Below are 27,999 nucleotides of genomic sequence, written 5' to 3' on the forward strand. Positions count from 1 at the left end.
GTAATTATAGCAACCAAATATAATATTTCTATAGTACAGTGCAAAATCTGAGAAAATGTTAACAAGTATAAAATTATTGACATCTTACCACAATTCACATGTAAATTTACAGGACCAGAATAAATGAGAGTTTGAAAGTTTTGTTTAACACAGGCCATTTCGGTTCAATATGACAATAGAACAGAAATTATTATTATTATTATTATTTTTTACTTTTTAGTGGCTTCCTGTAGTCGCTTTCAGTCCAAAATGGCGAAAGGGAAGCTTCACTGCTTGGCGCTGATGTTGCAATGGAACGAAACAATTGACTTTCACCTCTTGGAAATATACACTCTTTGATGTTACTAGCAGATTACTAGCTACAAACTGTCTTTTTGTGGCTAACGATAACAAGCTAACTTATCTCATTTATAGAAATGTTAATGTCATACGGGTTGTTTGCTTTTTTAATTAATGACATCTTATTTAATTTTACAGGCAGCATCACCGCAGACCAGACAGGATGACTCAAGATGAACCTTTGCCCCCCAAAAAGGTCAGAAGTGGTTATCAGTGGTTTATCAATAAGTTATTCAGACAGTTATTTTATGTAATGTGTCCCCATATTTTGCAGTAGTTAATAACCATCCTCTTTATTTCTTGGCAACTAAAAGAATAACAACAAAACATGTTTACACATTTAACCACGTTTCACACCTTTCGCTCTGGTTATCATGAGCATGGTGTTTTATAAGCAATGCCTCAAGGAAAGATAACACAAGATCTTTTTAATGTTCAGTTTGGTTTAAAGGACTGAATCATTTTAAGCAGCATGTGACAGTTCAATCAATCCCTTACCAAACAGACGTTTATTCAAGTGTGCTATTAGTATACTTTTTTTAAACTTAAAATAAGAGAGTATACGTTCAGTTTACTTTTTATGTACTTATCAGAGATATACTTAACATAAGTACACATAAGTATACTTGGCACATACTGCCAAGTATACAGAAAAGTCTACTTGGCTCATACTGACAAGTATACAGAAAAGTCTACTTGGCTCATACTGACAAGTATACAGAAAAGTCTACTTGGCTCATACTGACAAGTATACAGAAAAGTCTACTTGGCTCATACTGACAAGTATACAGAAAAGTCTAAGTATACTTGGCTTTTACTGACAAGTATACAGAAAAGTCTAAGAAAAGTTGGCTTATACTGACAAGTATACAGAAAAAGTCTAAGTATACTTGGCTTATACTGACAAGTACACAGAAAAGTTGGCTTATACTGACAAGTAGACAGAAAAAGTCTAAGTATACTTGGCTTATAGACCTACTTGTACGTAATCTTTTGATTGAGATATACTTAAGAAAAGTATAATTAAGTATTGAATTAAGTGTGTGAGTCCATGCCTGATATTAAACATGTGGTTCAATGAATTGTCACACATCTTTGCCCCTGCATGTGCTTATACTTTGTGATAAAACCTGACTAATCAGGGGTTTTCAAAGCCGGAGACTGTGGGCTTCCCCTCAGACAAAGCTTGGAAATCCATCCAATAGTTGTTGAAATATTTCTCAACTTGACTGATTCTTTTGTTGAAAATGGATTTGGCTGTTCTTAAAGAGAGGATTCCTTTTTTGAATTTGATTGGGTTTTGCTCATTTGGCTCTGAATAAAACATAAAATTTGTCGAAAAGGTTTTACTTATATGAATGGAGCTGAAGCCATTTAAAGGCAAGGCTGACTTCAGCTTGTTCTCCAGAAAGAAAGACCTCCATCTAGTGGTCTTACCATTTCATTCATCAGGGAGGAATCATGGGTAAAAAAAAAAAAAAATCACATTTGTGCCTCGTCTATTGAGAGCACTGACTCCATCAGAGCGAGTTAATGTCCAAGCCATGTATGTCACTGAATATTACAGCACCGTTGTCATGGTAATTATTCATGAAGCAGCTTCCATTTTTTTTTCTGTCTCCAGGAAACGCTGCATCCCTTTGGCCACATCCATCCATCCAGCAAGCAGGAAGGCAGTGTGGTGGGGGACTTAAAGTGACACAGCTATATTATGTGAAAGTAAAGCAGAGCAGCTCACAAGGGGTGAGATCTTTAAAAGGGGGTGTAGCCTTTAAATAGACAAGCCTCACTGAGGATCTCTCCAGACTTCCACAGCCTTAAAGGAGACAGGATAAAATTTGTGGATAACCTTTTAATTTATCTCTAACCCATTGGACAGGGGGGATAACTGGATGCTTTGTTTTCATGCTTTTCTCTCTATTGGTTTAAAAGGCACTGATGAACAAGCAGCTGACGCAGAGGGCAGTTATCTGCACGGCGTACTTGGAAAGCGAAGGACCCGAAGGCATCTTGAAATAGAAATTTAAAAGAGGAGGAGGAGAGAAAGGAGGGGGTTTTAGAGTGAGAGCATTGGTATGCCAGGCTCAAAACCAAGCATGGCTGTGCAGAAGAAACACAGTGACGTCCCTCCATCGCAGGGACCACTTTCTACACGTACCATCGAGAGCCTGAAGAAGAGGAATGGATCTGAAAGAACAGGAGGTTAGTAGCTTTTATCTGTGCTTTTTATTTACAAAGGATTTGTATGGTATCTGATCAAAACAAACCTTTCATTGAAGCAAAGCCAGAATGACTGTGAATCACAAACACAGCATCATATGATCATATTGATGACGCATGAATAGGATACATATATTTGCTTTGAGAAATCAGTCTGTAATGGAGCATGGTTACCATAAACATGAGGAAATCAGATGATATCTGTGGACATAATACACACATAGCATCCCTGATATTGTTTAACCCTAAAGGAATACATGTGATTGTTTCCCCCCCTTTAAAGATATTGGTCATCAGTCTTGTGTGTCGCCTTTCGTTGTTTGTTTCCTCTCCATGGGGATTGATCAGGTGCTAGCATGTTCTCTTCGCCTTTTCCACGCAGGCAGTTCATAATGGCTCTTTCATTTGCAGCTGACCCTAAGGGCATCCCAGTCCACAACAGCCACTATTTGGGACCAATTATTCAAGCTCATTTTGTAATATCTAACTGCCCCTTTCATATCATCTGTTGTGCTAAAAGATGCATTTACAGATTTACAGAAAATCCAAAATATCAAAGGAATATTGAGTGTCAGATTAGGTTTTATTAATAAAACCTGCAAGATGTCAGAGGTATTGCTTCTTTTTTACCTGCCGTTTTTTCCTCACTTTTAGACAATGGTGGTCAGATCAAACCAAATCTACAGGCAAAGAAAACAGCCTGTTCTGTCAACAAGGCTGCCCAAATCTGCAACACAGCCACTCCACGGGCCGCTGCAGGTCTGATACAGCACACACATTCACCATTTTATCAGGCCGCTGTCATATCATGAGGTTGTTAGAGGTTATTCTTTTTTACCAACAGTCTAGATTTTGGTTTTAATGATTAAATCACAAGGTACAGGATGTTGCCTTTAATATATAATATATAGAGTTGTTCCGATACCGATACCAGTATCGGAATAGCATCCAATATTGCCCAAATTTCGGGACCGGTTATCGGCGAGTACGGCAGTCTTACCACCGATCCGATACCAAAATCTATTAACCCAGAAAAAAATCAACTTGTTTAACCAGAAATCAATTCATCAAATCACATATGGTCAGTAGTAAACAGGTAGTTAAATATTAATAATAACTATATATTTTTTATCGCGCTGGTATCAGCTCGGTTCTCTGTATCATATGATACCGCAAGTTCAGGTATTGGAATCGGTATCGGGAAGGAAAAAATGGTATCAGAACATCTCTAGTAATGTATATCAAAACAGTATTACACCGGAAAAGCATCAAAATGTGTGAGCCTGAGGTAATCATCTAGTGATATAATTTCATGGAAGTAATCAAAAGACAGCAGCTGTCATATTATTAGGATACTGGATAATGGCTTTCAGCATGACTTCCTTTTGCAGACTGTCTAGATTTTGGTTTTAATGTTCAATATAACTTATATTTATGTAATTTATGGCATCAAACCAGTGACTACAAAGTCTTATTTTCTAGTGGCCAATGGAGCAAATATTGATGAGAGGCTGAAAGCAGCACGGGAAAGAAGAGAGGAGCACCAGAAGTTACTTGGTATGTGACACTGTTAATGCGTTGTCCTCAATTTCTAATAATATTTAACATACATTAATGAGTTATCTATTTATACTGGTTCACTCTTTTTTTTCCCTCAGTCTCTCGGGAGCAGGGCAGGGTGGAGCGGGAGCAGCGCGCCAGGCAATACTATGAACAACAACTGAAGGAGCGCAAGAAGAAACTCCAGGACCAGAGACTCAAAGAGGAGATGAAGCGCTCTGCCGTGGAGGAGAAGCGCAAGCAGAGACTGAAGGAGGAGAAAGTGAGTTTTGATGGTGGATATAAAAAACATTTATTTTTAGTGAGGCCGATGCTTGCCCTAGCTCGGGGTTGAGTCACACCAACAACTGAAGCTTGTTTTCCTGAATCAAGGAGCGATATGAATCTGCAGTGCGTAGGACGGTGGAAAAGAGCCAAAGGGCCCAAAACAGCCTCGGCCAAAACTCAAGAGGAAGGAAGCTCACCAAGAACGGTGAGTAGAGACGAATTTACTTTCTATTTTTCCTCTCTTTTAACATCTTTTTAAACTCATAACACCATACTTAACAGTATCTGTTCTCTGTGTAACACAACAATTCTCGGAGTGCCTTATCTTTTTGTTTTTGCTGCACTTAAAACTGATCAATACGCTAGTTCCACGTCGCTTGCCACTGACAACATGGGAGAAGAACTTGGTCAGTCGCCTGCTTACCCCCACATGCTCTTATCTGGCCAGGAGCAAGAGTGCTGCTTGTCAGTCAGGAGAAGAAGGTACTCTCCCCCATGATAACAGCTGCTTTAATAATATGGCAATACTAATTTTATGTAGTGCATTTGTATGATACTACTATAACTAACCAACTGCTCATTTTCCCCTCTGTTTACGCACTGATTCACAATTCCATCACTGTTTCCACCATTTGTACATATTTCCTCCAATTTCCCACAATAATTATGGCACAAATCACTGGCTCAGTTGTCCATATTTGTCGCCGTGCAGTTTCATTCCACTCCATGAATTCCACCAACACCAACACCACCACCACCACCACCACCACCCCTCCCAAACCCCAGCGCCAGTCTGGTCCAGTCCACCCCAGGCCATCTGCCTCCCCGAGTCCCAACAACAGACAGCAGAGAAGCGTCAATCTGGCACAGGTAATTCTATCTGCTCCTTTGGTCTTGCATATTTTTAGGATCACCCAGCTGTCTCTTTTTTCAGTCTTTACTTATTTAGATTTTTGGATTGAAAGAGGAGAAACATTATGTCAGAAATGAATTCTGATAATCTTTTTCTTCTTTTTGATTTAGATCAAAACAGCGAGACAGCAAGACGCTAATAAGAAGAACTCAAATACTAGATCACCTGCCGTCAAAACCAGTGTGAAATCAGCCAAAGTTAAACAAAGCAGAACAACCTCCCCCTCACCTGAACGGTAGGTGAAATGTTTGTGACCAAAAACAACCTGGGGATCTTGATTTTAAGGGGTGTAAAACAACCTTTTTAAAAAATTTACAGTTGGCCTATATCTCAGCATTTCATTCATTTCTGTGAAGAAAACTAATTGAAATTGTTATTTTTAAAGTTTGGATTATTATTTAAGATATAAATAGGATAGTTAGATTCACGGACCCTTCCCTCTCTGCTAAACAGCCTCGTCCTGCATTAGAAAAGTACGCAGTTAAAACAATCAAAGAGCTGATAGAACAATGGCCAAGCGTCAGAGAGAAGAAAACGCTGAATTTGTCAAAAAAGAAGCCTATTAAGTATGTATGACTGTTAAAAAATTTAAAATACACAATTCAGACAGAGAATTGTATTAAAGGTTCCTAAAAATAACAGGAAAGCCTATCTATGATGCAATATTCACAGGAAATAATCTGCAAAATTCATCCAAATCGCTCGTTTTACATAAACTTCCTGCAATTATTGCGTTCACTATTTGGGTTAATTGTTCAGTTCATCAGTTGTTCTGTACTGTTATTGTTATGCATTGAATATAATATGAAATATCCATAAAATGTGTCACTTAGTCAGGGGTCGTCAGTTTACTCAGTGATAGAAAATAAATCCCTTGAGGGGAAAAGGTATGGAACCACTGAAACAAATTGGGACATCTGCTCTCTTCTGCTGGATCTTAAAGGACCCCCCGAAGAACAATCAGCAGACACTCAACCCCGCTGCAGATCGAGCTCCCATCGGTCCCCGAGGAAGATGTTACCATTTGTACTTCTGCCCTCTCTCCTGGTAACTCGAGGCCTGTCAGGACATCAGCTGAAGGTCAGAGTGAGATAATGAGGGATGAAAATCCACCAGAGGCTCCATGTTCGGACCTGCCCCACAAAGAGACGGCAGCTGTAACCACAACAGCAGGACATGGAGGTAAGATAGAGAAATGCTTTTAAAAAAGTGCAGTATTTAAAGTGGCATTTAATTTGTATTGAAGTTGATATTATCTCTCTTCAGAAGCGCCACCTCATCCAGCTCCTCAGCCTCCTGAAGTCATGAGTAGACCTTCAGCCGGGACCACAGACCGAGTGGAGGCCTCACGTCTCCTGGCTGAAAAGAGAAGAGAGGCCCGACTACAACGGGAGAGAGAGGAGCAGGAGCGTCTGCAAAGAGAGGAGGCCGAACGGTAACAAGCATGTCCACCTACGAGACAGAAACACTGCAGTAGCAGGATATTAAGACTGTTATATTACAATTTATGACATGTCCAGGCGGAGTCGTGAGGAACTGGAGCGCAAGAGGGCAGAGGAACGAGCGCGACAGCAGGCCGAAGCTCAGCGTCTCATAGAGGAGAAGATGAGGAGGGAGGAAGAGGAGCAGAGGAAAGCTGAGGAAGAGAGAGCTCAGGCTATGATGGAAGCCGCCCTTCTGCAGAAACAGGTGGGAAAAGCAAACACAGGTGGGAATTTGCAGAGAGGTATCCTTGTGGATGTTTTTTGTGTTTTTTTTACTCTTTTATTTTGAATTGATAATCACTGTTTTGCCTGTTTCTATAGAGAGAGGAGGAACAAGCCAAAGAGATGGCAAAAGCAGAGCAGATCAAACAAGAGCGAGAAATCGTCGCTCAGAAAGAGGAGGCAGCACGCCAAGTCAGAAAAAAGGTGACAAGATAGACAGTGTGTCTAAATAATCTCATCTGTCATCTAAAAATGTAAATTCTGTACACAACAATGTCTCGACTGTGTTCATGAAAAGCGCTGACTTATTAAGAGACTGATTGGTTGCACAGAGCCTACTGTGACGGTTTCATAAAAAGTGTTTTCTTTTCCAGCGACTGGAGGAGATCATGCGGAGAACCAGAAGGACAGATTCTCCTGATACGGTGAGAGTTACGGTTTACGGTAAAAGTACATTGCCCCTGGGCTCCTACAGTGTGACGCACATCCAGCATTCACTAATAACTAACCAGCTCAACTTCTAAAAGCTTTTTCTCCCTTTTTTTAATGCAGAAATCTGCACCAGTGAGGATTTTGCCAAATGAAGCCCGACCAAAGGAAAACACAGAGCCTGTGCACAACGGCACTACAGAAGACGCCGTCAAGCTGCTGGTGGGGACGAAGACCTCACAGCTGGGGCTGAACAACGAGGAAGACATGGTACCTGTTGTGGCCTTCAAAGAACGTAGGTCCCTCAGGACTCTCACAGGCCTGGAGGAGATCCAGACCCACCAACGAGCAGGTGAGACACAGAGAACACTTAACACCAACCACCAGCCAGATTCTGATCGATTTTGGCTCTGGCTAGTGACCTTTTAGAAGTCAGGCACCCTGTGGTCCTAGAAGCTTATTCGCTAACATACTTAAAGCTGTCCAATTGTGATCGGATCACCCAACAGGGCCTTGCTGACATGTTCCATCATCCATCATGTTTGTTCGCAATCATCTTTAAAGAGGCATAGCAGTGTTTACAGACCACACAATTAGGACCATTCATTCATCTTGAACTGCGAGCTGTCCAGGCAGGGTCTTGTGCATCAGCCTGGAAACTGTATAGACCAGGGGTCGGCTACCTTTTTAAATTTTATTCCATCCATATATGATATGTCATATCAGGACATTGTAATATCACGTTGTCCATAATCAGGACATTGTAATTATGTATGAGATCACTATACGAGAAGGCTTCCATCGTTATGAAAACTCCTTCTTGAAAACTTCTTGATCTGGTTCTTCAGCAATAAACTTAACAAATTAGGCGAAGAAGGCAACGAGTATTAGCCAATCAGATTATTATTCGTTAAATCTATCCATTAAATTTGTGTACTAATAGGAAAATAAATTGTCATCAGACATAGGCAGTTTAAGTTTGTAAATTTTTTAAAAAATCCAATTTGCCCAGCCACCCACTTCCCAAGTTCTCTTGACCCAAGTTATTATTAATGCAACATTTCGTCCTGCAAGGTCTTCGTCACGCAATACCTGACTGTATTCAAAGCACAAAATGTCTTCATCAGTGTGCTGTCAGCCTCCCCTTTTCCTGTATATGCAGTATCCCTTAATGAAAAGTCTAAAAAGACATCATAAATGTTCTCTCTTAAGCTGCTCTGAAACATTTGATTTAATATCTTGTTTTTTTTATCTCCCTATTTGTGCATTCTTCAGAGGTCATCTGAGCAGCTGCGAAGCGGGCAGACGGTCAAAGACTTTGTTTGAAAGCTGTGATTTCTCTGTGAAACACAGACAGGAGTTACTGCAGTACAGCCATTTTGCTGCCCTTCGGCACCTTGAAAGAGCATGTAAGATTACAGCCTTGCCTCGCACTGAGGACGTCAGCATTTTGGTCACTTTTCTGTGTGTAACCAGCGGCACAAATATTGGGCAAGTTATTTATTGCTTTCTTCAGTACAGCAGGTATCTGAACTAATAACGACTATCCAAACACCAGTAGATGTAGACAGTGGTAATGGTAGTTTGCTGGGAGTGTTGCTGCCTCTGTGAAATAATAGGAATAGCCATTCTAACAATCACAACGTATGTCAGCCATATGCTTTTTGCTTATTCCTGATATTTCTTGCAATGTAAGCACTTTTCCTTCCTCAGTTTTGTCACTGTGGGATTAGAATAGCTCGAGTGGCTGTTTTGCGCTGAGAACACAAGAGTTGTTGTCGAAAGTTAACTTCCCTCTCCCCGAATCCCCATCTTACCTTTTGATTTTGTGACGTATAGCAATCACATATTTCAAAGCTGCTAAGGAACTTAGTTTCCAAAGACTTTGCTTTAGTTTTGTGAGTGTTGTTTTAGAGAATATAATGCACAAAGCATTCATTGCACTGTTGACAGTTGCTTTGTTTGATATATCATGTATCATTTTACAAAGCAAAGTATGAGGCGTAGAGATTAAGCGAGTTTATTATAATGAAAGCATATAAAAGCAAATGTATCTGATCATCAATATTTGATCTTGTAGTTTAAGTACTGCTTATAACTATCACTTGTTAACCTGTTAAAATGTTGAAATATATGCCATATTTCATTAAAGTTGATACTATGCCGCATCACTGCCTTGTTTCTCACTTAATGTGTTGACTGTAAACATAAAATCAATGAAATAAAATATTAAAACACAATATAAAAATGCTGCTTGTCTAAACAGTGCATGAATGTAAACACTGAGCACATCTCTCAGTGTTTGTGCTGAGATAGTCAAGGGTTAACAGAGGATGGAGAGAGGGGCTGAATCATTTGCAGCAGCCGTCTGGTTTCTTCCGTCTGCGCATGCACCTTCCAGAGCTGAGCCTCCAGCTCGCTGTTAGCCAACAGAGAGGAAAAGTCTCCATCTGCAGACGAACACGGCACAAAGCAACTCAACTTTATTTATATACAGTACCACCCAAAGTGCTTCACAGAGCAAGATTAAAAAAGCACAGACAAACACCGAAACAAAAAAAGGGCAACAATTAATAGAATTTTGCAAGACTAACCCTCAGTTGCTTAATAGGTAGGGGTACAACAAACACAAACCTTTCTTTTTTTCCCCACTTTGTTTATTAGAAAAACCGGAAAACATTTTTTGATCTTTTTTTGTTAAGGAAACAAACAGACAAACAAAATCGAGTATAATAAGATAATCCCCATATTAAAATAATAATAATAGTAATAGGAATAATAATCCTACTAATAAAAAAAATACAAACCTTTCTTGAGGTTGAATACTGTAACTATGCCAAGCTGCTGCAACTTAACATCTTTCTTTTTGAGAAACACCAACAGGTACTCCGACATGGTGATGTAGTGAGGTCTCAGCAACTGGACCACCTCCCCTTTCGGTGAATAGTATGAAAACACACAGAATATAACTAATTTATAGTTAATGATATATTATTTAATGTTTTCTATCAGTAAGTAATACTTGCACTTACCAGTCATTTCTAGTTTGTTGATGATGGCCGCACTGTTGTAGGACAGCTGGGGATTTTGTATTTGTCCCGACAACTTCACAAGTCTTGAAACTTGCTCTGATGTTATTGTCACCGACACATTAGACTGACGTGGATCTGACATGGTGACAAATTGTGAAAGATTAGGCAAATTATTCATATAAAAGATTGATCTCCCCCTTACTGCCATTCTGGGTCTACGAGTGACATCCTGTAATAGTGGTAGCTGTATATATGTCTACTTAGTTGTTTTATACATTTATTTTTTCTCTTTTTGACCACCTTGCCCATTGATGTGTATACAATTCCCCAAATAACTTTAATTGTACGTTATTTTACACCACTATAAAGTTGTTATTGTAAGAAAAATGGAAAAATAAGATTGACTGCAATAAAACTATTCTTAAAAAAAAGAGGGATCCTATCATGCCATTTGTTCCACAGCAAAAATTCAGACAAACTCTAATTCACCACTCACCCCAGGTCATGAGGTTATGTAAGCAAGATGTCACATGTAGCAGAGTCTCATCTGACAGGGACGGAGACAGAAGGACCCCGAGGAGTCCTGATAAACACTGACTTTCCATCACAGCCTAGATAACGATGACAGGGTTAAACACGACCGTGCACAAATAAATCATGTATTCATGACAAACAGGTGACATGAAATGATGAATTGTAGCCTCGGCGTACCTGCTGACCCATATTGGAGCTACACAGGTCGGTGATTATCTTGCAGCTATGTGTGACAATGACAGAGCTGGATGTGTGATGATGAAGCAGCTGACCGATTTCCTCCAACAGTCCTTCACTCACCAGGATGTCCTGGAATCAAACCACGGAAATATCATCGATATTGGAATGTAAACAGTTGCCTCATATCATTTCTTTATAGATTACTAGTTCAAGGAAATGGAAAGGAATGTCCCAATAGATTAATCAATCATTTTCAACCACTTCACAGCTATGACACACCACCAATAGTTACCAACTTCCTCATTATTATGATGCTGCTGTGTAGGAAACCGTACATTGTTTGGTGGGTGTGCCGACAGCGCAGACAGTAGTGTTATGGCTGATTCTATCCACACAGGAGAAGAGGTTTTCAGCAGCGCCGCCTTCAGAGGCAGCACACAGTCGAGCTCCATCAGCTGCTCCTGGATCAGAACTACACACACAAAACAAAATGACAAACAGCATCTGCTTTGTGTATGGAATCAATCTCTGTCTTTATTGTTTATAATTACCGTTCTTTGAGAGAGTTTGTAGGCATCTACATGCTTGGGTTGAATTCTGAAAAAGAAATAAATATTTTTATTGAACATTGTTGCCGATTTCTCTTCAAACTCAGCCACTAAAGTTCACATTTACCTTTTGCACAGAGGAAGACACGAGAGTCAAAAGAGACTTTAACAAAAAATGCCCCCCGAAGCTGAACAGCTTTGGGTGATGCTCCTGGACGGCGGCGATGTTGCACAGAGCGCTGCAGCTGTTAAACTGAACCTGTGAATCTGAGGACTGCAGCAGAAGAACCAGGATAGGAATGGCTCCTGCTTGACACAAGATCCTCATTGACCAATCTGGAAAAAGAAGAAAAAAGTCTTATATAATTAAGCAAAAGAAAACTGGAAAACACATGAACACAGCAGCTTTTGGTTTTATGAAAAATATGTGAACATTAAGATTTATCCCACCTGACTGGGTGAGGTGCAACAGAGCCCAGGTGGCGTTCTGTTGCACCGGTGGCTCGTAGGATTTTGCTAACGCTAACAGTGGCATGACTCCATCCACCATGATGGCTTCCAGGTTTGATTCTATATGAGAAGAAAGAAAAACCTCCACACATTATGATCAGCTGATCTAGATAGAAGTACAGTGGTATGTTGTGTCTCTGCAGTCATACATCATGATAACATTTGACTGGAAAGCTGACGTTGCAGTGAGGCATTCTATTTTTTATGATTTCTATCTATCCTTTCACCAAATGCAAATCATTTACCGTTTAGACAGATGTGAGAACTATTAATCAATTTAAAGACTTGACTTGTACAAACCTGAGGAGGCCAGCAAGGCAACGCAGGCACACGAGTGACACTGAGCGGCGGCATCACCAGACTGGAACAACTCCAGTATCGGCACCAGCATCCCCATTTCAATCACCAACTCTTTGCACACTGAAATCAGATTGCATGGGCAGTAATTATTATGACCATCTGATCCACATAAACATATGTGATTTCAGGTGGAAGCTGTGATGCATTCATTTTAGAACTACTAAAATAAAGAGGATAGTTTTAAGGATTATGAATCAGCAAAAGACAATAATTTAAATAACGTGTGATTGTTATTTCTTACCATTATTCTTGACTAACAGATTGACCAAGGAGAGAGAGGTAGTCTTTTGCACATCTAGGTCAGTTGATAAAAGTAAGGTCATGACGGGCTCCATGAAGGCGTCTGGTAAGGGCGATTTCACTGAAAGAGACACAAATCATTGTGGTTGAAGAGGCAGAATTTTATTTCTTGACGCCCAAAGTATTTCTAGAATAACCAAGAATGATCTACAAGTTAAACACAATCTTAATTAGCTTTCAGTCTCATTATAAGCCAGATGTTAGTTATAAACACTGGTGGTGGGTTTTAAATTCAAATCCTGAACAAAATGTTTTTTTTTAAAGCTAGAAAAGATCAAATTTACCCCGAGGGGATCTGTGAAAAAGTTCTGCTTGAAATGGGAACCTTTATTGTCATACTTCGAGAATCTTAAGGAACTACCCACTGAATGAAGAATGGCTAATGTATTGTAACTGAGTGTAACACGTTATAGATATGTGTGGGTTTGTGCCTTGGAGGAATGAAGAAGTATGGCTGTGAAAATGTGCACTTGTACTTGTGAAATGTAGTATTGTGATCAGCTGCCAAGGTGTGTTCGGAGAAGGTGGGTGAGGGGAACCTTGTTAAAAAAAATAAAAACAAAAACGGAGGGTAATGTATTAACCAGTCCTTCGATAAAAAAATATATTAAATTCAAGTACTAAATGAGATGTCCCACCTGTGTTCTATCAACCTCAACCAAGTAAACAGCAATCTGTCAACTGCCACGTTAATGCAAGATATAATGTGGTCATGCTTTTGCATACTACTGGAACAACCTGTACTTAACTTATCAATACAAGGATCTGACAAAAAAGAACTACAGGTAATACTTTATATGAGTCATCGCTTCTGGAGTTACCAGTTTGATATCATACTGTAAGATTTCAAAATTAAATTTATGTATTATGTCTCCATAATGACACTAAAGCCCACACATGCTGAGAATTATCTTCCAACTGTGGATAAAAATACAGTTGGGAATTTGCATGATACCAGTCCTACCCGTTAGAGAGCTTATCTCTGTACAGTGAGTGATATGAGAAACCTGGAGTGAAAACAATAGTCTCTTTCTGTGCGCCACTGATCTGCAAGTCATTGCAAGAATAAAGATAGTCAAGCAACATAAAAATCAGTTTGATTTCTTTACTCACAGTGATGACTGAGGTGTAAATAATACACGGCTGCAGTCATTTGTAGATCAGTGTTTTCTGAGGTTGCAAGTCTGCTCAGTGTCTGTAGACTTTCCTGATTTAGTGGTTCATCATCTGAGAGAAGAAACAGATTAACAATCATGAAACACAGAATTTATTTGATCAACTTACAAATGCACTGTTGATGTAACTGCCCTTACAAAGAAGAAGTAAACTTCCAAGTTTATTTTATGAAGTAAACTTAAGTATCGTTCAAGTACTGTATATTCCCAAGTATTCTTTATGTACTAAGTATACTAATATCAATGTACTAGCAGTATACTTGTAAGTGTACTATTTCAACACTTCTTGGGACTAAATTGGCCCACTTTCTAGTTTATAAAAGTATACTTTTAAGTACTTTAAATGTAACTTTAAATGTAAGAGTAGTAAACTTTGAGTACACAACTAGTTTACATCCAAGTTGTATTTTGTACTGCAACTATAATATGAAGTATGCTTCAAGTGAACGTATAGGTATACTGTTAGTTTACTAGTTATACTTGTATACTTTAGTTTATGAAAGTACACTTTAAAGTATACTCTCAGTAAACTATAGTTTTAATCGTTGTTACTGCAAGTATACTTGTAAGTTTCCTTAAGTGAACATATTGTACTTTGCAAAATATACTTTTCTGTATACTTTTCAGTATAAGCCAAGTATACTTTTCTGTTTACTTGCCATGTACACTTAGACTTTTCTGTATACTTGTCGGTATAAGCCAAGTATACTTAAGTATAATTTAAGTATAAGTTTATCTCTGATATAAAAAGTAATCTAAAAGCATACTATCTTATTTTAAATTTAAACGAAGTATATACTAATAGCATACTTGAATAAACTTATTTTTTTGTAAGGGTGTGTCTACTCTTCTAAATTTAAATGACAGATCTATATCAACTGGGTAGACTTTGTCAGATAAAGTCTGTACAGGTGTGTTTGCCCTCCACCACAATGCTTTCTACAACAAAGAAAGTGAACAGCTTGTTCCTACCATACAGCAGGTGTAAAGAGAGCACCTCTCGCGTCCTTCTCCTCACGAGGAAACTCCTCTCAGGTGTATTCTTCCTGAAGCAGGTGCACTGACAAAGTTCCCTGAAAACCTCCCTTATTTTCTGCTCAAACTCTCTGCAAACTTTCCTCAAATGAACGATGAATTCTTTGAGCAGTCGGGAGCAATTTTCACAAAAGCCAGAAGCCATGACCACATCTTCAGCAGAAAAGAGGTACCTACCTGCCTCACCTGCCTGTCTGTCTGTGTCACTCACACAACCTGCACATAGACACGCCCACTGGAAAGTCACGTGACTGTAAGGTAAATTACAGTTTTTTATTATTGTACAATCTATTGGCAATGTCTAGACACCCAAAAATGTGACTGGCATAATGTACTGTTTGGTTTCTACAATAACTATAGTTTAAAAAAAGAAAAGAAAAGAAATATATATAATAATCGTGATCATGATTTTAGCAAAATTTCATATTCATAAATCCAAATTTAGACACTCTAAACCCTTATACATACGATTTGAAAATGAAATCAAACTGTAAATTAAAACCATTTTAACTAAAAAAATGTCAGGCTCTGACATTGTTTGTCTATATTAATGACTGTATGTGCACTATAATTACAATAAAGTATTCTTTTTTTTAATCATTTCATTGATCAGACCCTCTACACAATTTATTCAGAAGCAAAATCCTAAATTAAAAGTAAGGTGGTTTATTATCAGTAATGCCTTTTAAACCCATATCTCATGTGTTTCTCTGTTTTTTGTAAAATCTTTACTCACATATTAGCTTGATTATATATTTATCTGTTTTTGTATTTGTATTCTATTAATATATTTATCTTTGCTCTTTCTTTGTTGGTATGGGTTACAGCCTCCTCTATATTATGTATAACTGCAGTGTATAACTGTATATATTTTGTATTGTCTCACTCTTTGGGGGAGTTTTTATGTTCTAATTGTAAAACAAAATAAAATAAGTGAAATAATGTTTAAAAATCTTTATTTGCAGCTGCCTCACGTAAATATGATGGAAAATATTTTAATAATGGAACGTTTTTTTTAATGATATGTTATGTTATTGCTCAGCCATATTTTATTTTTTGATTTATTATTATGTTTTAATTAATAATATAATAATAATAATAATAATAATAATAATAATAATTATTATTATTATTATTATTAGTAGTAGTAGTAGCAATTTTATTTATTTATTACTTTTTTTTAATTGCTCAGCCATATTTTTTTTTTATTTTATTTTTTTATTAATAATAATATACAATGATAATAATAATAATTATAATTATTATTATAATTATAATTATTATTATTATTATTAGTAGTAGTAATTTTAATTATTTATTATTATATATATTTGTATTTGCTCAGCCATTGGTGAATTTGTTGTTGTTGTTGTTGTGTCTACGTCACAAACATGTCCGTCAGGCTCCGCCCCCTCGGTTGACTTGGTAACCGTCTCAGCGTCGTTGTTGGTTGAAGTTGGAGGAGAGCTCAATCACTGCAGGGTGAATACACGCCTTAACTAACTCATAACCAGCTCTTTAAACACATTTATGTTTATATTGAGGCTCAAACTGTTTGTTGAAGAAGCTAAATCCCACTGTAGTAAGATACGTGTACGATATAAGTACGATAACAATGCCACTTGTGCTAGCTAACGTTAGCATGTAGCAAGCTAACGTTAGCTGTTAGCATCTCTTAAAGGTTTCTTTTCCTAGGAACAACTAAGCAGATAAAACTGAAAACACGATGTGAGTTTGTTCCACTGTTTTCATCCAAATTGCTAAACTAATTGTGCTCGTTAACAAACCACCGCAGGCTGATCCAGCAGACAGTGTGTGTGTGTGGTTAACAGGTTAACATTATCCCCGTTATGTATTTATAGGATGAAAGCCTTCCTCCATGGATTACTCCTTTTGCACTCAGAATGATGAGAGACATCACGGTGCCTGAGGATGCCTGTAGGTGAGTTTACCTGCTGCTGTCCTCTCAACACACCTGTGGTAGAAGAAATACTCCATTACTTAGCTGAGTAAAAGTAGTAAAACTGTACCACAGTGTACAAAAGCCCAGTCCTGCAGTACAAGTTGTATAGAAGTTAACTTGATCAAAAGTAGAAGTTGTTATAATGCAGAATACCTCCTTTCAGAGTCTTATATTATTATATATACAGTATGTCATATAAGTGGATTATTAGTATTTATGCAAGTGTAAGCATTTTTATGTTGCAGTTGATTCACAATACAGATACAAAAAATACAGTTGAGTGTAATTCATACTGTGCAATATTTAAAGGTGGAGTTTCACTTCATTTTCACTGTGCAATATCATTTTCCACTCGTGCAATTTTGTTAATAGTCTATTTATTGTCAATGCTGTATATACTGCTCCTATTTTTATACTTCCTTCTATTTAAATGGTTCATATTTTGTTACACTTTGTTTAGCTCTTTTTTTTACTGTGTTAGCTGATGCTTCTTGTTTTTTGCACTATCGCCTTTGCTGCTGTACTCTGCAAATTTCCCCACTGCGGGACTGATAAAGGAATATCTTATCTTATCTTATTGAGCTAGGGCTAATTTAAACTATTTTACACACTGTTGGGTAGTTAAATCCATAAAAATGCATCATTTTTTATTTGTTGATTGTGTTTTGTATGTATGTAAATAGATGTAGTGAAGTAAAAAACACTATTTAAATCTGAAATGTGGTGGTGTAGAGAAATGAAATGGAATTACTTAAGCACAAGTATCTCAAAATTGCATTGAAGTTGAGTAGTAAGTAGTGCTAGTAGTAAATTTACCCTTCACCACAGTAACACACTCTGCTTTGATCACATAGTATTAACTGATGTCAGTGTAGCCAGCCCAGGGCCACTTTAATGATAGTGTAACCTTTTTACAGGTGAGAGTGAAGACCGGGCAAAGACCCGAGAAAGATTCAACGAAGTCTTCAAGAAATACTCTGGATCAGAGAAGAAAACGTTGAAAAAGAAAAACACTGAAACTCAGGAGACTATTGTGGTATGTGCTCTAAAAGTTTCACTTTCACATGGTTTGTTTACTTAATCTCCTTCCTCCAAAATACACTGCAAAATAATGCAAACCAATTGAAATGTTTGTCATCTTATTAAAGGAAAGAAGATTTACATACATACTGTATATATATTGACATTTCTTTCCTCTCCCTTCCCCCTTTTTCTTTTAGCTTCAGAATCTAAAAAAGAACCTCAACCTTGAGAAGGACACAGAAGATAATGAGACCATCCTCCAGAACACATATGACCCCGAACAGGGCAGCCCTCGCTACACCAAGAATAAACGAAGAGAGCGAGAAACAGTGGAAAAGGTTAATATCAACAACAGTAGGAACCAAGAGGAGACTCAAACAACAAAAGGCAAGAGGAAAAGCAAGAGGGAGCTTCCTTCCCTCCCTGTACCTGAGGATACCACAAGCTACATCCAGAAGGATGCTGATGCTTCCAAATCTGAGATTGCTTTGGAGCCAGACGATGTAGGTGGTGCAAAGGAGTCAAAGCGAAAAAGTAAGAAGGGGAAAGGCAAAGGAGATACAGAGGACAAGGCAGAGAGTCGGGTGGAGGATGCAGAGGACAAACTGCTGCATCAATACCAGCAGCAGATTGCACAGGAGGAGGAGAGGACTTTAAAGAAGACAAGCGCCAAGACTGGGGAAGAGAGTGTTGTCTCCCAAAACGTTTTGCTGAATAATGATGTTGGAAAGAAGAAAAAGAAAAAGTTGAAATCTGTAATCACACAGTCGGAAGAAAGGTGTGTATATCTACTAGTATGATATAGATTTGTTTTTGTTTTTTTTACATTTAGTAATAAGGCCACTGCTTTAAGCAGCATATTGAAGTAAGATTTGATACTTTTTGGTCCACTAGGGATGAAGATGAAAATACCGACCAGGATGCTGATGTGGACAACGAAACAGAATCCAAGGGAAAGAAGAAAAAGAAGAAGAAAAAACATGGTAACTAACTGGATGTTAATTGTCAGTCTCATTATTATGAGAAAATAATTTAAAGAGGACCTATTATGCTTTTGTGATTTTTCCCTTTCCTTTAGATTGTTATATAGTTTTTTGTGTCTGCAAAGTTACAAAGCCCAAAGTCCACGCCAAAGGGAGTTACTCTCCCCCACAGAAACACTGCTCCTGAACTGCTTAAAACGCATTGCGAAAAGTCCCGCCTTTTCTTCTGTAACGTGGTGATGTCACAAAGTAACACATTTGCGGCTAGTTTGGCACAAACTGAAACAAAGCTGGTTAGAGCAGAGCTGGAGTGGAGACCAAAGAGATGGTTTGGTTAAACAATCACAACATTGGGCCTGCTGGAGCTCAAACAGAGCACTTCAAACAGAGAGTGAAAAGAGGTGCTGCAGCACAGCTGGTTTGAGAAAAATAGTGTTTTTTGAACATTAAAGCATCTAAACATGTTGTAGTAGGAACCCAAAATACAAGTATGCATCTGAAAATGAGTATAATTGGTCCTCTTTAAAAGGTTCCATTAAAAAGTCTTCTACATTTTTTGATAAATTTCATGCTTTTTAATTTTTCAGTTGTCAATGAAGAGAGTGAAACTGAGGCAGAAGTACCATCGAAACGAACATTTGATGACAGCCTTGTTCTGGGAGTGTACGTCCACAGAACGGATCGCCTCAAGTCGGACCTGCTGATCTCACACCCCATGGTGAAGATACATGTTGTCGATGAAAACACTGGACAGTACGTGAAGAAAGAAGACTGGTGAGAATGGACACTCTCAGACACCTACATTACTGCAGTTCAGTTCAGTGTTTAATTGTGTTTTCACATCAGTATTGGTTTGGTAACAATTGTGTTTCTATTGCCAAGTACATTCTTTCATTGTAACTGTAACTTGTAACATTTGGACCATAGTTATTTGGGTTTTAGTTCAATCTAGGCATCCTAAGATCCCAAAGTAGAGGGTGGTTAAACCTTTGAATGAACATAATATTCTGCAAACCCCTTAACTGTATGGCTTCACTTTCAGTATTTTAACATAATGTATTTGCTTGAACATGAAATGTCTTGTTCTTCACAGCCATCGGCCAGTCTCCTCGTTTTATGAGCAAGAGAACGTCGACCACATCCTCCCCATCATGACTCAACCTTTTGACTTCAAGAAGAACAAATCGATCATCCCTGAGTGGCAGGAACAGATCATCTTCAACGAACGCTTTGGTTACTTTGTTCAACAAAACAGTGAAAGCCCCAGAGTTGTACTCTTCTTTGAAGTAAGAGACACTTCATTTAGACGTATCTGGCCAGTTTCAATTTAGCTGTTGTTAATAATTATTTTTATTTCGTAAAGATCCTGGACTTCATAACCATGGAAGAAGCGAGAGCCAACGTTGACGTTGACAAGCGCGAGCGAGGATTCAGAAAGATTGCATGGGCATTCCTCAAGGTGCTATAATTAACCCTGGTCATTTAGAATGGTTTTGTTTTTAATTGTTCTTTTTAATAACTATTTCACAATTTCCATTTAGCTCGTAGGCACGAATGGTGTCCTGAATATCGACAGTAAACTTCGCCTCCAGCTCTTCTGCCCTCCAGCTCGGGCAAAGAGACAACCTAAAACAATTGAGGTGGTCGAGTGGTGGAAGCTCCTCCGAAACAAATATGGATCCACCCTTTATGTTACGGTGAAAGGCATTAAACTCCCTGAACATGTAAGTTAGCTGTTGCTTTATAGCTGCTATTATTTCTTTTTTTATCTTTATAATTAATACTTCTGTCTTACATTTCTATTATAGGTATGTAGATATGTAAATGGTTGTTTGTTAAGTCTTAGTGATAGATAATGTTTCAGATCTTCTGGTGTAAAGTGGATTCAGTGATATGTTGTAGCTGAGATGGTTTTTGTTGTGCAGGTGGACCCCGGTATTCGGTCCATGATGGCGCTGCAGGAGGAGAGGGGCAGCACCTCCTACAGTGAGCTGCAGAATGAGGTCACCAAGAGGAGCCTGACTCAGCCTCTAGACAACAAACCACCAGCCTTGAGATGGAACAGGCTGCCTGGACAGGTTGGTGGAATTAGGAAAATTTAAAAGAAGTCTTTGCAAAATATAAATTGTAACAGTTTTAGCAACGCATTCTGACAAGTTGGTTATTTTCTTTAGTATAATATTCCCTGTTCAGTAGAATTACAAATCATTTCTGTGGATTGTTTTTGATGCAATGCATCATGATACAGTATATGTGGGGATGATAGGGTTCACTGCATCAGCACAGAATGGATTCACACTCACATGTTTACATTCAAGCTGTTTCTGGTCACTGGGAATCTAGAGCTGCAACAATAAATCGATTAGATGTCAACTATTAAATTAATCACCAACTATTTTGATAATCGATTAATCGGTTTGAGTAATTTTTAAGATTTTTTTTTTTTAATTCTCTGATTCCAGCTTCTTATATGTGAATAATTTCTGACCAAACAACTAATCGATTAATAGAGAAAAATTATCAACAGATTAATCAACAATGAAAATAATCGTTAGTTACAGTCCTACTGTGATCATTCCTCTTGTCCATTATGTCTGTGAAGTGATCTCTTCCTCATGCAATGCCAATGTAAGAGACGAGAGAACAAATCCACAGTCGTTGTTCTATGTAAAATAACGATGATGTAAAGTTCAGCTGACGCCAACATATGAGCATGTCGGTGTTGTTTTAACACAGAAAAAAATGTGACCCTCTTCTTGAAACGTGGTTGACTACACAAACCTTACCCGAGTCTCTCTGTTAAAGGTCTGTCGGATTCCTAACAAGTCCTTGCACTCATTCCATGGTGGTCATATGGGCTGCTTCACAGTGCTCTTCTCTCATACCGGGACGATGCTGGCTGCTGCTTGTGCTGACAGAGATGCTTTCCCTGTGATAGGTAAGCAACATCTCTTCCCTGCTGCTCTTCACTCCTCAGCAGAAATCTCCAGCTAATTAACTCGCTGGTTATACATGAACAGCTCTGGGGAGATGATCTCAGGACTCTACAACTTCCAAGCATATACAAAAAATTAAAAAGAATCCATTCATTTTCTGTTTCAGTGTATGAGATTCCCTCTGGCCAGGTTCTGGCTGCCTTCAGTGGCCATCTCAAAATAGTCTATGATCTCTGCTGGTCCAGAGACGATCGCAGCCTTTTGTCGGCCTCCTCTGATGGAACTGTCAAGTAAGTTTACGCTTGTAAAATGAGAAAATAAATGAAACTGATCAGGTGTGAAGGACAGAGTTGGTGAGGAGTCACTGCTGGTGACTGAATCGCTGTAATAGCTGTTTGGCGTAGCACCTCCAGGGGGAGTAAGTACCCTTCACAGTAAGTGGCTCACTATGTCTTCATGTTGCCAGTGACACAGCAGGTTTTGGGCTGCAGTGGTGAATCACAAGTATTATTTAAAGAACATACTTTCTTTGCACAAATGAGTGTTTTGCATTATTAAATTTTTCTTGCTCTCCTCCGTCAGGGAGTGGAACGTGGAGAGGCTCCAGGGAACGGCCAAGAAGGTGCTCCCTCATCCATGCTTCGTATACTGTGCTCAGTACCACCCCACAGCCCAGAACATGGTGGTGACGGGGGGCTACGACGCTCTGCTACGAGTGTGGAGGCTCGACGTCGATGACGTGAACGGCCAGCTGCTGCAGGAGTTTGAGGGTCACGACGGTTTCATCAACTCCGTTTGTTTTGACTTTGAAGGTATTGTGTTTTCAATGTTATGTGTAAACCCCATCGTAAACTGGCAACCTGTCCATGTTGTGTACCTCTCACTTAGTGCATGCTGGGATAGGCCCACAGCCAACCGCTACCCTGCACAAGATAAGAATGAATGCCGTCTCTTAAAGAAGTATTCCCCTCATGTGAATGTTATTGTGTTTATGAAGAATGTTACATAAAACAGAGCTTTGAAAAACAGAGTTGGGAGGGGATGCTCTGTTTATGACATGTGAGGCTTGGCTTCTTCTGTAATATAAATGAAGAATGTTAAACTTGTGTTTTCTCATAGCTGATGCTCCTTTTGTTGTATTTGTTGTAAATAGGAAGGAGAATGTTCTCTGCAGACAACAGAGGCCTCATCCTCGTGTGGAAAACTACAGTAAACGACAGCAAGCGGCGTCAGCTATGTCATCGCTGGTGCATAGAGAAGGTACAGATGATAGATGATATTTGTCATGTTTGATCTACATGTACAAATCATACAGGATACTTTAGATTTGTCAGATGGTGGTCTGCTTGTGCAATAGGCATGTCATAGCAGGGTGAACACAGGTGTAATAGATCAAATTAATTATGGTCCCATTCTTTCTTTTTTAGTGTGTCACAGCCATTCCAGTGAGCCAGCATGCACAATACCAGAACCATAATTAACGTTATGAATTACACCTGTGTTCACCCAGCAATGACATGTCAAAATGGATGCTGTGAAAATAGCCTATAGAAGCGAAATTAAGAAATAGAAACTCTGCATGTTTTGTCTTTGCAGAAAATAGACGAGAGCGACCTCAGCGGCGTCCCCATCAACATGCTGCAGCTGCATCCAAACGGGCGGTGCCTGCTCATCCACGCCAAGGACAGCGTCCTGAGGATGATGGACTTGAGAATGTAAATAAGATAAGACATAACCTAATTAATTACAGGAAACAGTGACCTCTGTTCTGCTTTTTGAGTGTCGCTGTTGGTTTTGCGGTTTGCTATAGAGCCTCTTCAGTCACCCAGTGCAAAAAAAAAGTTTTTTTTACGACTTTATGACATTATCCATCTCTTCAACAATGTATCTGCCCCTTTCAGCCTGGCTTTAAAGAAGTACACCGGAGCCACAAACTACAGAGAGAGGATCTATAGCACTTTCACGCCCTGTGGGACCTTCATCTTCTCTGGCAGCGAGGATGGGATGGCTTATGTCTGGAATACAGACACAGGTGAGATTATCATGTTTATTGTCTGTCAGCTTTAAAAGTATTCTGCACAGTGGCTCCAGCTGTCAGCCGTTATGTCTTCTCAGGTGACCAAGTTGCTGTCTACTCTGAGCTTTGTTACCGCTCTGCTCTCCACGGCGTGGCCTTCCACCCTCACGAGAACATGATCGCTTTCAGTGCCTTCGGTCAGAGCCAGCCTGTCCGCGTGTACCGCTACGATGGCAAAGGTTTGTGAAAACTTGAATCTCTCATCAACTTCGCTCACCTCCTTTTCAGATCTGAATGTTATTCCAGTCAGCTGAGCTATTTGATTCAGTTGATACATACAAGGATTAAAATACAACCTATGTCATGCTGTGTCACACAGTTTCCCAGCTGGAGGTGCACAATATAAAAGCTACGAGCAGATCAGCGTCTGCAGACACCAGAACCTTCAGAAACACACCGGACCCGCAAGCGTTACAGGACACATCTGTTGCTTCAACCATGGATCAGTTCGCCCAAGCAACAAGACTTGCATTGAAAATGCAGTCTGTTAAGGAGCAACTGGATTCAGTACTTGTAAATACTCATCCTCTACTACATTGAAATAAGTGTATATAGAAATATAGAAATTCAATATACACCAAAACTCACTTTTTTAAAATCATTTTAGGAACCACATCCGAGGTCTTCAACTTCTGGATACATGTATGAGCAAGGTACTGTATGTGTTTGAGATTTTTACTGTTTAACTGCATTACATCTTGATTAACCTTGTTTTTGCAACAGTGCTGTCTCTGTATTATTATAATTATATTCTGGTTTTGTGTGTTTGGTTTGCAGACAAAATGAGCATTACTCACACAGGGAGGAGCTTCACAATAGATTCTGGCACGGTGAGTCTTTGTAAACACACCTTTGTATACTTGGTCTTTATTGAGGTCATTTATGGTGATGTAACCTGGAGAGCCCTTTATGCCAACATTGATTTTGTGATCTCTGTCGTTTCCTCTCAAGTGCTGAGAAAGGAAACACACCACATAAATATGTCTATAAAGTAATAGACTGTGTATTTTTAACTCAAATCTTGATTAGCACAGCGTTAGAGAAGTGTGTTGCATTTCTACTAGGCCGTATCCAGGTAATCCTGCTGGCTGCCATTGTCGTACTTTAAGTCACATGAAACTTTTAAAGTCTAAATTTAATCTTGACATTAACTTGCATTAGGAGGCCTAAGCAGGTTTACATGAAATAGAAAGCCGTTATTAAGTTACTGCTATTTTTAAATTATCAAATTGCTAGAAAGTCCAGTTTTTCCTTTGCAGACGGGATTAAATGCTTCGTTGCCACCTCCATCTCGCCTGTCGCCGCACTCCCAGCTGCAGTTCTCTGGCTCTCTGGCGGAGCAGCTTATCCCCCAGGCAGCTCTGAGCACCCAACACCGTGAGTGGCTTGTTCAGTTAATCACACTGTTATTTGTCTTTAACCAGTGAGTGACTTTACTGCCGCTCTGTGAAATGCAAGGTCAAATATTTTCCAAGATTATAGCTGCACAGAGTAAAGAGTAGCGCTTCTAGCGTTGTGGTTTAGAGTCTCCTGAAGTATGTACACCGTACACAGAGACAAAGATGGACCGCTTGTGATTTTCACTTGTGTCCGTAAGTGATCTCTGTAAACTCACTGGATTGTGTTACAGTCTAAGATTAAATATTTATGCCTGCCTTTGTTTTGTTTTTCTTGTACTTTCAGGCGGGTTCAGTCCAGTCGGCCAGCGTCTAAAAGGAGCTTCATCTTTCCGGCTACAGACGGTAAGGCTGTTAAAGGTTTAATATGGAACTTTTCCGCATTAAAATGTATAAAAAATTGATGTTGTTTTTCTCCATCAGAGCCTTCCTGACCACATCTCTTCAGGCATCCACGTCGAAACAGAATCTGACCCTGTTCAACAAGTAGTAAGTATCCCCTGTAGCTGCGAGCTCAGTCGAATGCAACCTTTCCCCTCACATATTCAACACGTCCACCTCTGTGTTCCTCTTCTAGGTTGTCTCGCTCCACGACTACAGAGCTAATCGGTCTGATGAGCTGACCACACGCCGTGGTGATGTCATCCAAGTGCTGTACAAAGACAATGACAACTGGTGGTTTGGGCGTCTGGCCAATGGGCAGCAGGGATATTTTCTCGCTGCTTATGTAGCAGATCAGAGTGAGTGAATTATAATTTATTGTGATAGACACCTAGTGGATCATGAATATGAAACTTCCAGATGTGATGCAAGATGCTGATTTATTTTATATTGTAGGAGATTTCAGTGATGAGGCGACTCACGCAGCCATGTCTGAGGGGACGGTTGAGAGGTCAACACCAACCAGGGTAAGAGACAGAATAATACAGAGGCGTCTGTCCTGGATTTGAATCTGATCTTTTTTTCATCAGTAATGAAGGTGAAACAGGGTGTGCCTGGGTGTACATTTCTTTCACTTCATATGCAGGTCTTCTCTCTCTTGTGTCTGTGGTGTCTGTGTTTCTGCTTGGTAAAGTGATACTCCACCTCAATCTTTCTTTTGACCATCAAACACCCTTGTTCATAATTCACCACTACAGTACCACCGTGCCAAAAGTACAGCCTCACAGAGCTTTTAGCATGGCTGTAGACTCTTGTTTTGTCTTTTTCTCCCATTATTTTGGGGGTTTTGTGTTGATTATTGCCACCCAACACCTGCAAATAATAAGGATGTAGAAGTTTTCATGACAAAGTGTCATATCATTCATAAAGACATGTAAATGCTTGCTTTCGTATTCTTTATTCACTGTGAAGTGAATAAGAATTCAAGGTAACACGGGGTGAGTAATCGATATACAAATGATCATTTTGCAGGTGAAGTATTCCTTTAAAAATCTTTGGGATTTTGGGAGAAGTATCACTTAAATTTTAAGTTTTTGGTGCATAAAAGAATGCATGATGATCTCTTTTTCAGTATCTGTATGGGACGATGGCTTTTCCTGTCATTTTATCTCTTCTCCTTCCTTCCTTACTTTTCCAAGGTATCTGCTGCAATTAGTTCTTCTGGGGAACTTCGGTTTCTTTCTGAGCCGACTCTTTCTGACACTGAACCTGAGTTGATGGATGCCAGGTGAGTAGCTTCACGGGGTCATGGTTACTGAACACTGCATGAGGCTCCACGCAAGACAACAAAGGTTTATAACTGACATGTTATATTATGGTTTTTAGAAATAATGAATACTGATTGTGAATGATGATTTTCCCGCAGAACTAGAAGGAAAAAGAAGGTGAAGAAGCTAGGAGTCCTTGCACCTTCATCTCAGGCCACATTTTCAGATGCAGATGCTCCGGCTTTGACGAGCAGCAGGAGGAGAGGCAGATCAGCAGACAGACCTCTCCCTAAGAGGCCGACGGGTCGGACTAATGGTGCCTTCGAGCCTGATACATAAACTCACGGACACATCGTTGTTTTCAACTCGAGGGCTTTCACCTTTATTCTTTTTTTAAAATATAAAATACGTTTTATGCAGTCACAATAACTTTGCAGGTGTGTTGTATTTTTACCGTTTTATATTTGAACAGTCAGTATGTTCTGTATTCTAATGAATACAGATCGATCAATGAATTGTAAATATTTGTTCTTGAAAAAAATGTCTTCGTATCAAGAATTGTGCAATTCTAGGAATTCTTGTAAGTTTTACATATTTATTGACGCAAGCTTGAAATTGACTATTATGTACATTTTTACTGATGTAGAAACCAAATGATTGTAATATTGTAGTTTTATTTTCTTAGCCTGTAAGAGATTAATCATGTTTGTATACGCCACTTCTTCACAGCTACAGTATATAAAAATCCAGATAATTAATTTCTCTTTCTATAAATCATATGTAAAGTCACATTTTTGATATCTAAAATGTTTAAATAAATATGCTTAAGGGCTTTTTTGATTATGCATGCCTTACATTTTTGG

At 39.0% G+C, this 27,999-nt stretch overlaps 3 protein-coding genes across 7 annotated transcripts; 2 read left to right on the forward strand and 1 right to left on the reverse strand.

Annotated features, from left to right (window-relative positions):
- Positions 1-2,033: 2,033 nt before the first annotated feature.
- On the forward strand, positions 2,034-9,602 carry map7a (microtubule-associated protein 7a). Of its 3 annotated transcripts, none has more exons than XM_037747292.1 (15): positions 2,035-2,541; positions 3,214-3,318; positions 4,042-4,116; positions 4,218-4,381; positions 4,492-4,591; positions 4,753-4,869; positions 5,099-5,256; positions 5,410-5,534; positions 6,243-6,481; positions 6,566-6,734; positions 6,820-6,988; positions 7,105-7,209; positions 7,380-7,430; positions 7,558-7,786; positions 8,710-9,602. In XM_037747292.1, the coding sequence occupies exons 1-15, from the start codon at positions 2,415-2,417 to the stop codon at positions 8,718-8,720; spliced, it is 1,944 nt and encodes a 647-aa protein (XP_037603220.1). In that variant the 5' UTR covers positions 2,035-2,414; the 3' UTR covers positions 8,721-9,602. The 3 variants fall into 3 exon arrangements, with proteins under 3 accessions (XP_037603221.1, XP_037603220.1, XP_037603219.1); XM_037747291.1 differs by having other exon boundaries at positions 2,036-2,541; positions 5,075-5,256; XM_037747293.1 differs by lacking the exon at positions 4,753-4,869 and having other exon boundaries at positions 2,034-2,541.
- On the reverse strand, positions 9,439-15,339 carry ankar (ankyrin and armadillo repeat containing). Its single transcript, XM_037747294.1, has 13 exons — positions 15,046-15,339; positions 14,012-14,125; positions 12,840-12,959; positions 12,539-12,658; positions 12,179-12,298; positions 11,856-12,064; positions 11,732-11,777; positions 11,516-11,652; positions 11,178-11,309; positions 10,963-11,077; positions 10,467-10,601; positions 10,242-10,367; positions 9,439-9,884 (listed from the first exon to the last, which is right to left on the reverse strand). Exons 1-13 carry the CDS (start codon positions 15,251-15,253, stop codon positions 9,751-9,753), a joined length of 1,716 nt encoding a protein of 571 aa, XP_037603222.1. The 5' UTR covers positions 15,254-15,339; the 3' UTR covers positions 9,439-9,750.
- A 1,172-nt stretch (positions 15,340-16,511) lies between these two features.
- Positions 16,512-27,979, forward strand: ahi1 (Abelson helper integration site 1). Of its 3 annotated transcripts, none has more exons than XM_037746744.1 (27): positions 16,515-16,590; positions 16,971-17,050; positions 17,989-18,107; positions 18,292-18,872; positions 18,989-19,077; positions 19,665-19,851; positions 20,171-20,363; positions 20,441-20,536; positions 20,619-20,801; positions 21,003-21,155; positions 21,883-22,015; positions 22,180-22,303; positions 22,596-22,825; positions 23,167-23,273; positions 23,610-23,728; positions 23,915-24,045; positions 24,129-24,269; positions 24,410-24,603; positions 24,698-24,743; positions 24,868-24,920; positions 25,350-25,467; positions 25,774-25,832; positions 25,911-25,976; positions 26,065-26,227; positions 26,325-26,395; positions 27,068-27,156; positions 27,295-27,979. In XM_037746744.1, exons 2-27 carry the CDS (start codon positions 17,041-17,043, stop codon positions 27,473-27,475), a joined length of 3,636 nt encoding a protein of 1,211 aa, XP_037602672.1. In that variant the 5' UTR covers positions 16,515-16,590; positions 16,971-17,040; the 3' UTR covers positions 27,476-27,979. The 3 variants fall into 3 exon arrangements, with proteins under 3 accessions (XP_037602674.1, XP_037602672.1, XP_037602673.1); XM_037746745.1 differs by lacking the exon at positions 16,515-16,590 and adding an exon at positions 16,654-16,836 and having other exon boundaries at positions 27,295-27,475; XM_037746746.1 differs by lacking the exon at positions 27,068-27,156 and having other exon boundaries at positions 16,512-16,590; positions 27,295-27,436.
- Positions 27,980-27,999: the final 20 nt, after the last annotated feature.

The sequence above is a fragment of the Sebastes umbrosus genome, chromosome 16, assembly GCF_015220745.1.
Source record: "Sebastes umbrosus isolate fSebUmb1 chromosome 16, fSebUmb1.pri, whole genome shotgun sequence".
NCBI lineage: Eukaryota > Metazoa > Chordata > Actinopteri > Perciformes > Sebastidae > Sebastes > Sebastes umbrosus.